Raw genomic sequence first — 14,875 nt, 5'->3', positions numbered from 1 at the left:
GCTGCCCACTTCCTTGCATGGAAAACAGGGATGTGCCCACCCTGCCAGGGCCCCAGGGACACCATCCCTGACCTGCCCCACAGATTTGCACTGTCTGTGTTCTCCTTTGTGTGGATTTTAGGGATGCCAAGGACCTGATGGCCCCAAGGGAGCCCCAGGACCACGGGGAGCCCGGGTAACTAAGGGGGTTTGGGGCTGGATCTTGGAGCATCTTGGCTGTGGGGGATTGAAACAACCCTGGATTGAAGCATCCCCTGCTTGCCTTGGGACGTGCTGGGGCAGAGCACATCCTTCAGGCACAAGATTTTCCTCCAAACCTGCAGCTCTGCTGCTGGCAGGTGGATGGGTTTGTGATTCCTGGTGTTTTCCAGGGCCGTGTGGGGCAGCGTGGGCTGGTTGGACTCCCTGGACTGCCTGTAAGTGCAGGATATCCCACATCCCTGTGCTGCCATGGGGAGCTGGCAGCTCTGGGACATGGCAGCAGCATCCTGGGATGTGGCCAGATCAGAGGGTTGGGAATTTGGGCAGGAGAAGTTGGGGATGAGCAGCTCAGGTTGTGGCACAAACCACCTGCCCAACACCAGGACTTCCTCCGGAACACTGAACAGAAAATCCCAGGAAAGAACTTTATAAGGCAGCTCTGTTATTCAGGGCTGTGGCTGGTGAGGGAGCCAGGAATAAATAGCTGGGGCAGGAGGAGTTCTGGTGCAAACAGCTTCCCTCCCACATGGATGCTGTTTCCCGTGCCGGGGTGGGGTGGAGCAGGGGGAGCTGCAGGAGCTGTGTGGGACGGGCTGTGCATGAGGAACACACAGCTGCACACACAGCAGGCAGTGCCACTGCTGGTGTCCCCATTGTCACCCTGTCTGGGGCCAGAGGGGCCCTGGTGGGGTCACCCTGAGGCAGAACTCTCCTTGCAGGGCTCGCGGGGCGTGCCGGGAGCGGAGGGCGCAGAAGGAAAGCCTGGTACACAGGTTCCCATCCTGCATCTCTACTTGGCTGGGGACAGGGTGCTGGCATGGGGACAGGGGCAGCTGAGCCCATGGGGGCACTTCCCACCCTCCCACCCCCGTGGTTGTGTGGGACAAGCCTTGGTACCATCAATGGGGACACTTCCCAACCTCCCATCCCTGTGGCCTTGTGAGACAAGACCCTGGTACCATCAGTGGGGACACTTCCCAATGTCCCATCCCCATGGCTGTGTGGGACAAGACCTTGGTACCATCAGTGGGGGCACTTCCCAACCTCCCATCCCCGTGGTTGTGTGGAGAAAGACCTTGATACCATCAGTGGGGGCACTTCCCAATGTCCCATCCCCGTGGCTGTGTGGGACAAGACCTTGGTACCATCAGTGGGGACACTTCCCACCCTCCAATCCCTGTGGCCATGTGGGACAAGCCTTGATACCGTGGGCTTTGCCATGATGGAGATTGAGAGAGGCTGTTCTGCCTCCTCATCCTCATCCTCATCCTCATCCATCCTCATCCTGCAGGGCCACCCTGGGATCATGGGCAGCCCAGGCAGGAGGGGGCCATCGGTGAGTAGAGCTGATTTCTGCCCTTCCATCCCTCTGCTCAGCTTGATCCCTTTGGGAATGTGTCTCCAAAGCGTGTCCATGGGCTGGACACGCTCCTCTGGGAATCCTGCTGAGGGGGAAGGATTGGGAGCAGGGCAGTGGGATTTCCCACCCCTGGCACTGCTATCCTGAGCAGATCCAGCAGCAGGACTGGGGCTGGCAGCAGGTGTTTTCTTCTGCAGGATTTCATATATTTATATTCACTCTGAAATTTAAAAAAAAATAATTTAAAAATAAAAATCTGGTGCTTCCCTTGAAAGAGAGGATGAAAACTGGGTCAGACACACCTGAGTGCTGCCAGCATCACTCAGAGTGTCTGGGGGCACAAGTGGGTGTTGTGTCTGTCCCCACACACCTGTAGTGATTCCATGAGGAATCCAGCTGGATTTTAAGGAAAAGCCCCAGTGCTGCCTTGACCAGGCCTTTCAGCTGTGCTTTGTGTGGGGCACAAACCCAGGGCTGAGTCTCCCCATCCTCCTCTCCTGCCCTCCCTCCATGGCTCCTCTGCTGCTCTTTCCTCCAGGGATTTGCTGGTTTGCCAGGGGGCCGTGGGCACGCTGGAACTCCTGGATCCATAGTAAGGAAAACAAAAAAAAAATTGTTCCTCTGCATGAACTGTGTGTTTTTCTAGGTGGGGTGTCAGTGGGGCTGGTGCTGCTGGTGGGGAATGTGGGACCTTCCTTGGGAATCAGGGCATCTGTAGCACCTGATCTTACCTGGTTGATAAAAAAAACATTAAAAAGCCTCAGTGCTGGAAATAACTGGGGCTAGGGAAGAGCAGAAGCATTCCCTCAAGGAATCAAACTGCTCCAGGAACTGAGCACCCTCCCTGAGCCCAGCACAGTGTCCATGGGGAATGGCAGCTCATGGAAACCCTCCAGGCTGAGCAGGGGCTGGCTCTGAGTCCTGGGAGGAGATCCCGGTGGCAGAGGGTGGCACAGGCTCACAGGGAGGTGCTGGCACTGCCCAGGCTCAGGCTGGAGCTCAGGGCAAGGCTCTTCCCCCAGAGGTGCTGGCACTGCCCAGGCTCAGGCTGGAGCTCAGGGCAAGGCTCTTCCCCCAGAGGTGCTGGCACTGCCCAGGCTCAGGCTGGAGCTCAGGGCAAGGCTCTTCCCCCAGAGGTGCTGGCACTGCCCAGGCTCCCCAGGGAATGGGCACGGCCCCGAGGCTGCCAGAGCTCCAGGAGCGTTTGGACACCAGGGATGGACAGGGGGGATTGCTGGGGGGTCTGGGCAGGGACAGGAGCTGGGCTCCATCCTGGAGGAACCCCCAGCTCAGTGATCTGGGATGGAGCCGGAACAGTTCCTCCCCGAGAGCTGGGCATGGTGATGATGTTGAGAGTGAGGATTGTCCCCTTCCCTGGTGACAGCCCTGCCACCAGGGGGGCTGCAGGAGCCAGCAGGGGCAGTACAATGGCTGAGTTTGCCCCCTGTGACCCTGCTGGCCCAGGTGGCCCCTGCCCTGAGCTCAGGGCAGCAGTAGGGGCTCGGCAGGGCTCGTCTCCTCTCAGCCTGTGACTGACACCCCCTCCCCAAATCATCCCAAAGGGCTCTCCAGGAAAGCCTGGACCTGATGGAGACCCAGGTTCCTTGGGCCCAAAGGTGAGAGCTGGGGTTTGGGGGGGCTCTGGGCTGCCACGGGGAGACCTGGGGGGATCCCATGGACTCAGCCTGAGGGCTCCTCACACCCCATGGGATCACAGAGGAAGGGAGGGTGCCTGATGCATCCCAGGAGTGGGGGATTTGCTAATTCCTTGTTTTGCCTGGCAGGGGCTGCCTGGGAAGCCTGGCTTGGAGGGGCCACAGGGACCTGTGGGCACCTATGTAAGTGATGGAGCTGCCAGCTGGGCACTCCCCATCCTCCCACGGCTCCTGTCTTTCCCTCAGCCACCTTCTCCCAAAAATACAGAGATTCCAGGCAGCCCCAGCTGCCCCCTAACCCCGAGCTCTTCCCAGGGCTACCCAGGACCTGCTGGAGACCGCGGGAGGTTGGGACGCAGGGGAGACAAGGTAGGGATGGGACACCCACCCCAGCACACTGGAAGCATTTTTGGGATGAGTTCTGAACCAGTGGATGGGTTTGGGGGTGTCCACAGTGTTCATCAGCCTTGGTGGGAGAACAGCTGGATGTGTCTCCCACAGCAGGTGAACCATTGGCAGCCCAGCACTGCTCTGCCCAAACACCTCTGGATTGTTCTAAGAGCTGTTTTGTTGTGCTTTTTAAAGAGGTTTTTGCATTAAAACATACAGAGGAAAGGAAATCTTTCTTGCCTCCCAACAGGGAGAAAGGGGAGCTCAAGGTCCACCAGGATTTCCAGGAAAAGCTGGTCCAAAGGTAAGCACTGTTTGCTGCTGTTCTGGCAGCTCCAGCCCCCTGGAAAGCACCAAGAAAGTTCTCTGTGCTGGGCTGGGAGTGGGAAAATGGGAAATCTCTGCCAGTCTGGCAGTTAAACTGGGAGGGGGCTCAGCCCCCTGTGTCACTGGTGGTGCTGCTGTCCCCAGGCCCTGCCAGGTCCTCCTGGTCCTCGTGGTGCTCCTGGCTCCCAGGTAGGGCTCTCCTTGCTCCCTGTATTCCTGGCTGCTCTGGTCCCCTGTGCTGTCTGCAGCATGGATCCATCCCAAACCCCTTTTTGGGAGCAGGCAGGACCCTGGTCCCCTCCCTGCTGGCTGGGTTCTGTCCTGCTGCAGCACAGACACTGCTGAGATGGTCCCAGGCCATGGGGATTTCTCAGAGCTAAGTTCCCTGGTCCCCATTCCATGGACACACTGCTGAACATCCTTCTTTTCCCAGGGCAGGACAGGTGACCCTGGTCCTCGAGGGCTCCCAGGGCTGCCTGTAAGTGCAGAGCCCCTGCTGGGCTGGGGTGATTCCCACTGGGTGGACATCAGTGCCCACTCCAGGCACTCCATCTTCATCCTGGGGTGGTTGTGGGGCAGGGAACACCCCAAACCCTGTGGCAGGTGACAAGTGGGGTGTGGGGACAGCAATGGGGTGGTACCTGTGGACCCTGAGGTGGCTCAGCTGCATCAGCCATGGGGCTCAGAGCTGTGTTTGGGGGGGCTGAGGGGATTTTTGGCCTTGCAGGGTGTTCCTGGCACAAGAGGGCAGGATGGCATTCCTGGGAAGCCTGGCTTGGGCGGAGAAAGAGGCGCTCCTGGAGCAGCTGGGGCTGCTGGCCCGGCTGGGTACCCGGTGAGTGCTGCTGGGGCAACCTCACTGATCCTCTCAGCACAGGGATCCAGGATTTTGCTGCATTAATGCCCTTGGGGAGCTCCCTGAAGCACCTGCAGGAAGGGAAAGGGAAGGGGAATGGAAGGGAAGGGGAAAGGGGAAAAGGAAGCTGTTGCAGGGGGATTGAGGAGCTGGAGTGTGGATCCTCTCCTCGTGGCGATGTGTGATGTGTCAGGACATCCCAGACCCCACTCAGGAGCTGCAAAGGCTGCAGAGTTCGGGCCAAGCCTCTCTGCTGATGGGGGGTGTTTGTTCTCAGGGCCGGGAAGGTGCAAATGGACGTGAAGGACCTGCAGGGATGAGAGGAGAGAAGGTGAGGGCAGAGGAGAGGATTTGGGAGCTGCTCGTGCTCGCCCCACTGACCTCCCCAGGGCTGCTCCCAGTTTGGCCCCATCCCTGTGGGATGGAGATTTCCATCTTGGGGTGCTGCACAGAGAACCACCACAGCGGCTTGTCCTGCGTTTGTGTCCTGTGCAGGGTGAGGTGGGAGATCCCGGGGCAGCCGGAGTCCGCGGGCTGGACGGGGAGCAGGTACAGCACAGGGAGCTGTCCCCACCCTGATGGGGCTGCTCCAGCCTCCTCCTCCCCAGTTCCCTGTTCCAAGGATGAGAAAGGATGGGAGGAGGCTGCTGATCCTCAAAAAAAGCCAGAAGGTTAAAGCTGGGTCAATGAGCTGTGCTAGGGCTGGGCTTCTCTTTCCTCTGCAGGGACCACCAGGACCACCGGGAGCAGAGGGTCAGCTGGGGCCCAAGGGTGAGCAGGTGGGTGCTGGGGTGATGCTGGGGGTGCTGCTGGGCTCACCCCACCCCTGCAGGGTCACACAGGCACCAGAATCCATGGGAGGTGTTTGAAACCCCCCCAGCACCCTCATGCCTGGGGATTGACGTTGCTGGGCATGGCAGGGGGGTCCCATAAGAAAACTGGGGTTTTCCCAGTATGGGAAGCGATGGAGGGCAGAGCCAGGCTCAGCTGGAAAAGGCAGCCAGAGATCATCCTGGTCATCTTCATCGTGTCCAGGGAGAGACAGGAACTCGTGGAGCTCCAGGCATCAGAGGGAACCCTGGGGAGCCAGGGGACGAGGGGACAGAGGGGCCACCAGGACGGCCTGGGAAGCAAGGCAAGGAGGTACGTGTGGGATTGTCCCACAGGGAGTGGCAATGGCAAAGGCAATGGCAATGACAATGGGAATGGGAATGACAATGGGAATGGGAATGGGAATGGAAATGACAATGGGAATGGCAATGGAAATGACAATGGGAATGGCAATGGCAATGGGAATGGCAATGGCAATGGGAATGGCAATGGGAATGGGAATGGCAATGACAATGGCAATGACAATGGCAATGGCAATGGGAATGGCAATGGGAATGGCAATGGGAATGGCAATGGAATGACAATGGCAATGGCAATGGGAATGGCAATGGGAATGGCAATGGCAATGGCAATGACAATGGAAATGGCAATGACAATGGCAATGACAATGGGAATGGGAATGGGAATGACAACGGGAATGGCAACGGCAATGGGAATGGCAATGGGAATGGAAATGGCTGTGGGAGTGGGAATGGGAATGACAATGGAAATGGCAATGGAATGACAATGGCAATGACAATGGCAATGGGAATGGCAATGGCAATGACAATGGCAATGACAATGGAAATGGCAATGGAATGGCAATGGCAATGACAATGACAATGACAATGGAATGGCAATGGCAATGGGAAGGGTGCTGCCTCTGCACCCTGCCCGTGCCACGGCTTTGCCCCACAGAGCCTGGGATGCTCCCATGGAACAGGGGTTGATGCTCTGGGGTCCCTGTGCTGGGCTCAGCATTTTGTCCCCACTCACTTTGGGGTGGCAGGGTCACAGCTGGGGTGATCTCCTGGCACAGGAGGTGTGGCCATGCCTTACCCAGCATCAAAATCCCGGCCAGGGGAGGGTGGAAAAGCCCATGGAAATCAAAGCCAGGGGATGGGGATGGGGCTGGGGAGCAGCTGCTGTGCCTGATGCAGCGTTTCCCCCCGGGCAGGGTGACACTGGTGACACTGGAGAGCCGGGCGAGTCGGGACTGCGGGGACAGAAGGTGAGGGGTTCTCTAGCTCTGTCCCTCTTCCCAGCACCTCGGGAACAGCCCTGGCCTGCTCCACCTCTGCTGCTCCACGTGGGGACGGAGCAGGGCGGGGTGTCCCCATGGCTGAGGAGCACCAGGGTGACATCCCTCTGTGGCACCTGGCCAGAGGGTGACACAGCTCGTCTCCATGCAGAAGCTCGTTTATTGCTGTTACTTTTCCCTCTTTGTGCTGACACTTGTCTCCATCCCTGAGCAGGGCAATGCTGGCCCCAGGGGCCTTCCTGGAGTTCCTGGTCAAGGAGCTGCCATGGGGGAAGCTGGAGGGAAAGGCCAGAAGGGAGAGAAGGGCCGAGAAGGTTTGCTGGCAAGTACAGCTGGGGCTGGGCTACCTCACCCCCCAGGGTCCCCAAAGCTGGGTGATGGTGGCAAGGGGGGGATGCACCCCTGGTGGGAAACCTTGGGCTCTGGGAGCTGCAGAAAGTCATAGCAATGGTCACATCTCCATGATTAGGGAGATGTCTCACAGGCACGGCCCAAAATTGGGTCTGGTTGGGTTTGTGGGGCGGTTTGGGGTCATGCTGGGCTGGGAACTCGTCTGTCTCTGTGTGCCAGGGCCAGGGCGGTGTCACCGGAGCTGCAGGACCTGCCGGAGCCAGGGGATGGTTTGTAAGTCAGATCTTGTCCCCTCTCCCCTTCCAACTGTCACAGGCCTGGTGGGGGGACATGGGAGTGACTGGGAGCACTGGGCAGGGCACAGATTTGTCACAGACTGGCAGGGGACATTTGTGTGACTGGGAGCACGGGCAGGGCCCATTTCTGTCACTGGCAGGGGACATTTGTGTGACTGGGAGCACTGGGCAGGGTGCATTTCTGTCACTGGCAGGGGACATTTGTGTGACTGGGAGCACTGGGCAGGGTCCCATTTCTGTCACTGGCAGGGGACATTTGTGTGACTGGGAGCACTGGGCAGGGTCCCATTTCTGTCACTGGCAGGGGACATTTGTGTGACTGGGAGCACTGGGCAGGGTCCCATTTCTGTCACTGGCAGGGGATATTTCTGTGACTGGGAGCACTGGGCAGGGTCCCATTTCTGTCACTGTCAGGGGACATTTGTGTGACTGGGAGCACTGGGCAGGGTCCATTTCTGTCACTGTCAGGGGACATTTGTGTGACTGGGAGCACTGGGCAGGGTGCATTTCTGTCACTGACCTGTCAGGGATATTTGTGTGCCTGGCAGCACTGGGTGACCCGGGCTCCTCTGCTTGTCCCCAAACAGGGGGGGACAGGACTCCGGGGTCCTCCTGGGCTCGACGGTCCCGAGGGAGAGAAGGTACTGGGGATGATGGCTCCAACCCTCCATCTCTGGCTGGAACTCCCTTTTCTGGCCTCTTCCTGCTGGGAACATGCTGGGACTGGCTGTGTTGGTGTCCTGGGCAGGCTGGTGACAGGGGGACCTGCCATGGGACCCCTTCCCTTGTTGCCTGAGGTCCACAGCCAGCGAGGCAGGGAAGGGTTTTTCCCTGGACAGAGCTGTTTCCTCTCCTTTCCCAGGGAGATCCAGGGCCACGAGGCTTGGATGGACCTGCTGGGGCTGCAGGATTCGAGGTACTGGTGCCTGAGATTGCCAAAGGCTTCCCCAGCTCTTCCCTTTCCAGTACAACCCAAAGGATTTACTGTCCCTTCACTGGCCAGGTCGGGGGGCTCAGAAATGAGGAGGGGGTTTAACACCTCATACCTCAGCACTGACTCCAGGGACCCCAAAACCCCGAGTTCCCAGTGCCTAAACCCCAAATATCAGACCCTTTCCAGCACCCAGGGGTGCCTCGGGGAAAACCTGTTCCTGCTGCTGAATCCTCTTCACTCCCACGTGGTTCCCAGTGCTGAGCGTGGGATGTGGGACAGGATGCCCCAAGTCCCCACAGAGGTGAAGGACACAGTGGTGAGGGGCTTTTCCTGAACCCCCAATGTCCCCACAGGGACTGGCTGGGGATGATGGAGCAAAGGGAGATGGTGGCAAGCCCGGCCCAGTGGTGAGTAGCAGCTCTGCCCACAACAATTTCCCCTGGGAAAGAGGTTTGGTGGCATTTTGGGACGTGTCCCGCCCTGGGGGTGGCAAAGTGAGCTCTGCCAGCCTGGCCATGGCTCCTGCTCCTGCCCTGGGACTGAGTCACTGCTTCCTTGGGTTTCCCACAGCAAAAGCTCCCTAAAGGAATTTTAATGGAGCTGTTAACAGCCGTGCCAGAGTGCCAGGGCTGTTGCACCACTGGAATCTGCCTGAGGCAGCTCCGGGGCTCTGGATTTCCCCCTGCTGGGAGCAGATCCTCAGGTGTCCCTGAGGCTCTGGGAGCTGCCCAGTGCCTGGGACACTTGAGGTGCCCCAGGGTGAGGATTATGGTCATGACAGAGAGCCCCAGGTGTGTTGTGGATGCCCTGAGCTCAGCTGCAGGACAAATCCCATGTGCATCCCAGTTTTTCCCACACTGCAGTGCTGCTCTGCCCAGGCAAGACGTGCCCTTACAGAACCCCAGAATCCCAGAATCCCAGACTGGTTTGGCTGGAAGGGACCTCAGAGCTCATTGGATTCCATCCCCTGCCATGAGCAGGGACACAGACCAGGCTGCTCTGAGCTTCCAGCTTGGGCAATTTGCTGGGAGGGGTCAGGCTGTGGAATAAACTCTGGGGGCATTTGCTGTGGAATAAACTCCAAGTGGATTTGCTCTGGATTAAACTCCAGGGGCATTTGCAAAGCTCAGTGCAGCTGAAACCCCTGGAGGGGCAACTGCTTGGGCCCTGCTGGAGTTGGGGATGAGCAGTGTCCCCATACCTGTCCCTGCAGGGTTTGGGGTGAGCAGTGTCCCCCTCTCTGTCCCTGCAGGGCTCTCAGAGGGCTCAGGGCTGAGCAGTGTCCCCTCTCTGTCCCTGCAGGGCTCAGGGGTGAGCAGTGTCCCCATCTCTGTCCCTGCAGGGCTCAGGGGTGAGCAGTGTCCCCCTCTCTGTCCCTGCAGGGTTCACAGGGGGCTCAGGAGTGAGCAGTGTCCCCATCCCTGTCCCTGCAGGGTTTGGGGTGAGCAGTGTCCCCCTCTCTGTCCCTTCAGGGCTCACAGGGGGCTCAGGGGTGAGCAGTGTCCCCTCTCTGTCCCTGCAGGGCTCTCAGGGGGCTCAGGGGTGAGCAGTGTCCCCCCCTCTGTCCCTGCAGGGCTCAGGGGTGAGCAGTGTCCCCCCTCTGTCCCTGCAGGGCTCTCAGGGGGCTCAGGGCTGAGCAGTGTCCCCCCTCTGTCCCTGCAGGGCTCAGGGCTGAGCAGTGTCCCCTCTCTGTCCCTGCAGGGCTCACAGGGGGCTCAGGGCTGAGCAGTGTCCCCATCTCTGTCCCTGCAGGGCTCTCAGGGGGCTCAGGGCTGAGCAGTGTCCCCATCTCTGTCCCTGCAGGGCTCAGGGCTGAGCAGTGTCCCCCCCTCTGTCCCTGCAGGGCTCAGGGCTGAGCAGTGTCCCCCCCTCTGTCCCTGCAGGGCTCAGGGCTGAGCAGTGTCCCCCCCTCTGTCCCTGCAGGGCTCAGGGCTGAGCAGTGTCCCCTCTCTGTCCCTGCAGGGCTCAGGGGTGAGCAGTGTCCCCCCTCTGTCCCTGCAGGGCTCTCAGGGGGCTCAGGGGCTGGCAGGTGCCCCCGGGCTCCGGGGCTATGCTGGCCACGAGGGAGCCAGAGGAGTGACGGGCAGCAAGGGCCAGCCCGGCCGGCAGGTAACTGCTCCCTGGGGACAGCAGGGACATCCCTGGCACAGCTCTCCGGGGACAACAGCCCCAGCTGTGCCCAGCCCTGGTGCCAGCCTCGTGTTCTGTCCCCACATGAACTCAGGGGACTCTCGGGCCCCCGGGTGAAGCTGGAGTCACCGGGCTGAGCGGCGCCGAGGTGAGCGGGCTCCTCCCTGCCCCATCCCCTGCTCCTCCCTGCTCCTCCCTGCCCCATCCCCTGCTCCTCCCTGCCCCATCCCCTGCTCCTCCCTGCCCCATCCCCTGCTCCTCCCTGCTCCTCCCTGCCCCATTCCCTGCTCCTCCCTGCCCCATTCCTGCTCCTCCCTGTCCCATCCCCTGCTCCTCCCTGTCCCATCCCCTGCTCCTCCCTGCCCCATCCCCTGCTCCTCCCTGCCCCATCCCCTGCTCCTCCCTGCCCCATCCCCTGCTCCTCCCTGCCCCATTCCTGCTCCTCCCTGTCCCATCCCCTGCTCCTCCCTGCCCCATTCCTGCTCCTCCCTGCCCCATCCCCTGCTCCTCCCTGCCCCATTCCTGCTCCTCCCTGCCCCATCCCCTGCTCCTCCCTGCCCCATTCCTGCTCCTCCCTGCCCCATCCCCTGCTCCTCCCTGCCCCATTCCTGCTCCTCCCTGCCCCATCCCCTGCTCCTCCCTGCCCCATTCCTGCTCCTCCCTGCCCCATCCCCTGCTCCTCCCTGCCCCATCCCCTGCTCCTCCCTGCCCCATCCCCTGCTCCTCCCTGCCCCATCCCCTGCTCCTCCCTGCCCCATTCCTGCTCCTCCCTGCCCCATTCCCTGCTCTGCTTCTCCAGCCTCCCACATCTGTGTCCCTCTCGCTGCCCACTGGGATTTGAGTGAATAACCCGAAGTTTTGGATTTGCCTTGAGTTCTGTTTTCCTCCTTAGGGCCTGGTGGGTGCAAAAGGGGAGCCAGGCAAGCCAGGAAAGCCGGGACAGATGGTGAGGAGTGGGATGGAGCTCTCCCTGCAGGAGGCTGTGGGGTGCTGGCATCTCCTGGATGTGTCACAATCCAGTGCAGGCACCATCTCCTTCTCCTGCTGATCCCTTCTGCCCTGCCTGCTCCAGAGGGAAATCCCAGAGGGAAGATTCCAGCTTTGAGGATCCTCCTGTGCACGCTGGGGCAAGGCAGGGAGCGGGGCCAGGAGGGGCATCCCTGGCACAGATCCTCACAGAGGGGTTTCCTTTGGGATTTTAGGGGTCTCCTGGGCAAGCTGGTCCTAGAGGATGGAAAGGCTGCAAGGGAGATAAGGTAACCCCTCAGTGCTCCCCTGGGGATGGCACCTGAGGGGCACGGGGTGGGCAAGCCTGAGCTGCTCAACCCCAGTGGGCAGCACGGAGAGAAAATGGGAATTGCCCAGGGAGACCTGGCAAACAGGGGATACCCTTGGGCTGGTTTTTTGGGTGAGGGGCTGGCAGATCCTGCCTCCAGCCTGGCTCAGGTGGCCCTGGGGGGCACAGGGGCCTCCTGAGCTCTTGGTGCCCATCTCCAGCATCCCCCAGGGCCTGGTGGGCTCTGTCCCCATCCCCGTGCAGGCAGCAGCTCCTCCTCCCAGTCCTGGGATGTGGCTGAGCTGTTGGAGACCCACACCCCCCATCTCTTCTTCCCCCAGGGTGACCCAGGGCAGGAGGGGGAGCAGGGGGTGCCAGGAGAAGCTGGCAGACGGGTGAGTGGCACTGCTGTCCCCATGGAGGGTGGCAGGGAGCAGGGAGCTGCTCCTTGGAGCCCGTGCAGGGGCTCCCAGTTTTCTGGGGGCTGGGAATCCCTGGAGAGGGGATCCTGGAGGGATAAGGGGTGTCTGGATCAGTTTGGAACTCCCTGTGAGTCTCTGCTCTGTGGTCCCCAGGGCAAGCGAGGCAAGATGGGCCAGCAGCCCCCACGGGGTCCCTGGGGACACAAGGTAGGTGGCTTTGAGGGGCTGCCCTGGCCCCCTGGCAGTTTGGGGGTGCTCCCACCTGCCTGAACCCCGGGTTAGAAAAGAATTGACCATGATAACTGAGGGCTCTGTCCCCCCAGAGCCCCCCAGCCCATCAGGGGCATCTCCCACACCCACAGCCCCCGTGGGTGCTCCCCCTGCCCTGGAGCATCACCCAGGGCTTCTCCCTTTGCATTTCAGGGCTACCCAGGTGACAAAGGACATCCAGGTCCCCAGGGACCCCAGGGACCCTATGTGAGTATCACTGTGGGGTTTGGGGTGCTCGCTGCTCCCTGTGTGACCCCACTGTGTGACCCAGCTCTGTTTAAAATGAGGGAAGTTTTTAAGTGGTTCATCCATCTCCTCCTGTCTTCTCCTCCCAAATTAACATCCCAGGAGGGTGTGTGCAGTCAGGAAAATCACATCATTCCCAAAATGTGGCTCTGGAGGCCAAACCCTTCTTTCCAGGTGTATGTCTGATGCCAGGCAGTGCTGAGCACTGGTGGGACTGTGCCCACCTTCCCAGAGAGATGTCATGGCTGGAGGGACAAACTGCAGCCAACAAAAAGGACTCAAATTATTTTAATACTAGAAAATGCTATTTTTTCTCTGCTTAAAATAAAAAAGTCCAACTTTGGCAAGTTCACAAAAAAAAAAATCTGTATGTTCTCAGCCAGCCAAGTCACCTCCAGAGCATTTTTAATGGGCTTTGCTGAGGGATCCTCCTGAAAGTAAAATTCAAAGAAACAATGAGAAAATGCCTCAAATTTCTCAAACTGCCTGAAATCCTCAGAGTCCTCAGGGGTGGGGAGATCCCTCCTTGCAGGAGCAGCCCAGCTGCAGGGTGAGGCAGTTCCATGTTTCTCTCTTAGGGCATCCCAGGGCTGAAGGGCATCAGAGGAGACCCTGGACCAAAGGGACACAAGGTAGGGACACGTGCCAGGCACAGCAGGGACACTGGGCACAGGGTGGCATTTAATTTGCTGAATGCCATCCCCAATTCCCCTCTTTGAATCCTGATGGCTGCACCATCCTTCTCTGGGGGTTGGCCACCAGGTGCTGGGAGATGGAACCTTTAGATTTCCTCCCAAATCCAGTCCTTTTCCAGCTGTTCCATCCTCCTGGAGTTGCAAGCAGCAGTGTGGAGCCTTTTAATCCCTGCTCTCAGCATTGATGCTGAACCTCCCTTGTCCCATTCCTGATGGCTTGAGCCTTGGCTGGGAAAGCTGAGCACATCCCAAATATCCCAAATATCCCAAATATCCCAAATATCCCATCCCTCAGCCCCATGGCCATAAATAATGGTGACAAGCAGTCCCTGGTGATGGGGAGCTGCTCAGAGCCTTCAGGAAAATGAAACCTTAAATTAATTAAATTTGTTAAAACTTTAAATTTATTATGAGCTCAGTCAGCAGCTCCTGGGAGAGCAGGCAGGGAAGAGACTGTGCTGGGATTTTCCCCAGCACACCAAGAATCTTCTTTATTCTCTCCAAGTGCTTCCTGACAACTTCCAAGGTTTTCCTGAGAGATATTCTAGTCTGGTTTAGATGATCCTTTCAGTTTGGAGCTGCTCATCCCTCCTGCTGCCTCTGTGCCCAGCAGTGTGGATCCTCTGGAATCAAAGGATGGGTGTTTGGGGGTTTTTTGCTCCAGAAATTTTGCAGCCAGCCATAACTGGGAGCTTCCCCACCCACACTGGTGTCCTGGGGGTTCTGTCCTTCCCTTTGCCCCCAGAGCTCTCCCTGACTCTCTCCTAGGGCGAGAAGGGCAGCAAGGGTGACCTGGGCCAGCAAGGGGATGATGGCTTCAAGGTGTGTGGCAGGTTTGGCTCTTCTCCTTCCCCCCTGGGTCCCTTGTCACCCTGTGTGACATCCTGCCACGTTCCCAGGGCAAGCCAGGACCCCATGGTGTTCCTGGGAGGCCAGGAGCCAAGGGAAAGCAGGTAAGGGCAGGTGCAAAGGGGTGTTGAGGTCTAAAATGACTACTTGGGGTGAATTTCTTATTTTTCCATATAAAATCCACCTGGGGAAGGGAGTGGGATGTAGAAGGATGCAGGGCTGGGGGATGTCCTGTGCAGCACCCTGAGCTCCTCTGGTGTCCCTGCAGGGTGACACAGGCCGTCCTGGCCCACGGGGACACCCTGGAATTCCGGGGGCACCGGTGAGTCCTTCCCCTGCTGCAGCTCTGGGCCTCCCTGCTGGCCCCACAGGGATGCAGCCTTGGTCCCTCTGCCTCCCTCTGAGCCTGCTCTTGTCCTGTCCCTCCAGGGCTTGTCTGGACCCAAAGTGAGTAGTGGGGAGCAGCTGGGGCGGGATCAGCCCTGC

At 59.5% G+C, this 14,875-nt stretch overlaps 1 protein-coding gene across 1 annotated transcript in view; it reads left to right on the top strand.

The window, feature by feature from the left end:
- LOC130260248 (collagen alpha-1(I) chain-like) overlaps positions 1-14,875 on the top strand; it is a 63,715-nt gene that overhangs the window by 46,095 nt on the left and 2,745 nt on the right. The window contains exons 27-60 of the mRNA XM_056505471.1: positions 122-175; positions 372-416; positions 921-974; positions 1,493-1,537; positions 2,100-2,153; positions 3,124-3,177; positions 3,346-3,399; positions 3,532-3,585; positions 3,857-3,910; positions 4,078-4,122; positions 4,367-4,411; positions 4,661-4,768; positions 5,067-5,120; positions 5,285-5,338; positions 5,515-5,568; positions 5,825-5,932; positions 6,837-6,890; positions 7,135-7,242; positions 7,491-7,544; positions 8,155-8,208; positions 8,430-8,483; positions 8,855-8,908; positions 10,503-10,610; positions 10,726-10,779; positions 11,524-11,577; positions 11,834-11,887; positions 12,249-12,302; positions 12,483-12,536; positions 12,753-12,806; positions 13,424-13,477; positions 14,309-14,362; positions 14,440-14,493; positions 14,658-14,711; positions 14,819-14,836. Coding sequence (XP_056361446.1) covers positions 122-175; positions 372-416; positions 921-974; positions 1,493-1,537; positions 2,100-2,153; positions 3,124-3,177; positions 3,346-3,399; positions 3,532-3,585; positions 3,857-3,910; positions 4,078-4,122; positions 4,367-4,411; positions 4,661-4,768; positions 5,067-5,120; positions 5,285-5,338; positions 5,515-5,568; positions 5,825-5,932; positions 6,837-6,890; positions 7,135-7,242; positions 7,491-7,544; positions 8,155-8,208; positions 8,430-8,483; positions 8,855-8,908; positions 10,503-10,610; positions 10,726-10,779; positions 11,524-11,577; positions 11,834-11,887; positions 12,249-12,302; positions 12,483-12,536; positions 12,753-12,806; positions 13,424-13,477; positions 14,309-14,362; positions 14,440-14,493; positions 14,658-14,711; positions 14,819-14,836 — 1,980 coding nt within the window. The remainder of the gene's footprint in view (positions 1-121; positions 176-371; positions 417-920; positions 975-1,492; positions 1,538-2,099; positions 2,154-3,123; positions 3,178-3,345; positions 3,400-3,531; positions 3,586-3,856; positions 3,911-4,077; positions 4,123-4,366; positions 4,412-4,660; positions 4,769-5,066; positions 5,121-5,284; positions 5,339-5,514; positions 5,569-5,824; positions 5,933-6,836; positions 6,891-7,134; positions 7,243-7,490; positions 7,545-8,154; positions 8,209-8,429; positions 8,484-8,854; positions 8,909-10,502; positions 10,611-10,725; positions 10,780-11,523; positions 11,578-11,833; positions 11,888-12,248; positions 12,303-12,482; positions 12,537-12,752; positions 12,807-13,423; positions 13,478-14,308; positions 14,363-14,439; positions 14,494-14,657; positions 14,712-14,818; positions 14,837-14,875) is intronic.

The sequence above is a fragment of the Oenanthe melanoleuca genome, chromosome 17 (assembly GCF_029582105.1).
Source record: "Oenanthe melanoleuca isolate GR-GAL-2019-014 chromosome 17, OMel1.0, whole genome shotgun sequence".
NCBI lineage: Eukaryota > Metazoa > Chordata > Aves > Passeriformes > Muscicapidae > Oenanthe > Oenanthe melanoleuca.
This window is presented reverse-complemented; position numbering and strand designations above follow the sequence as displayed.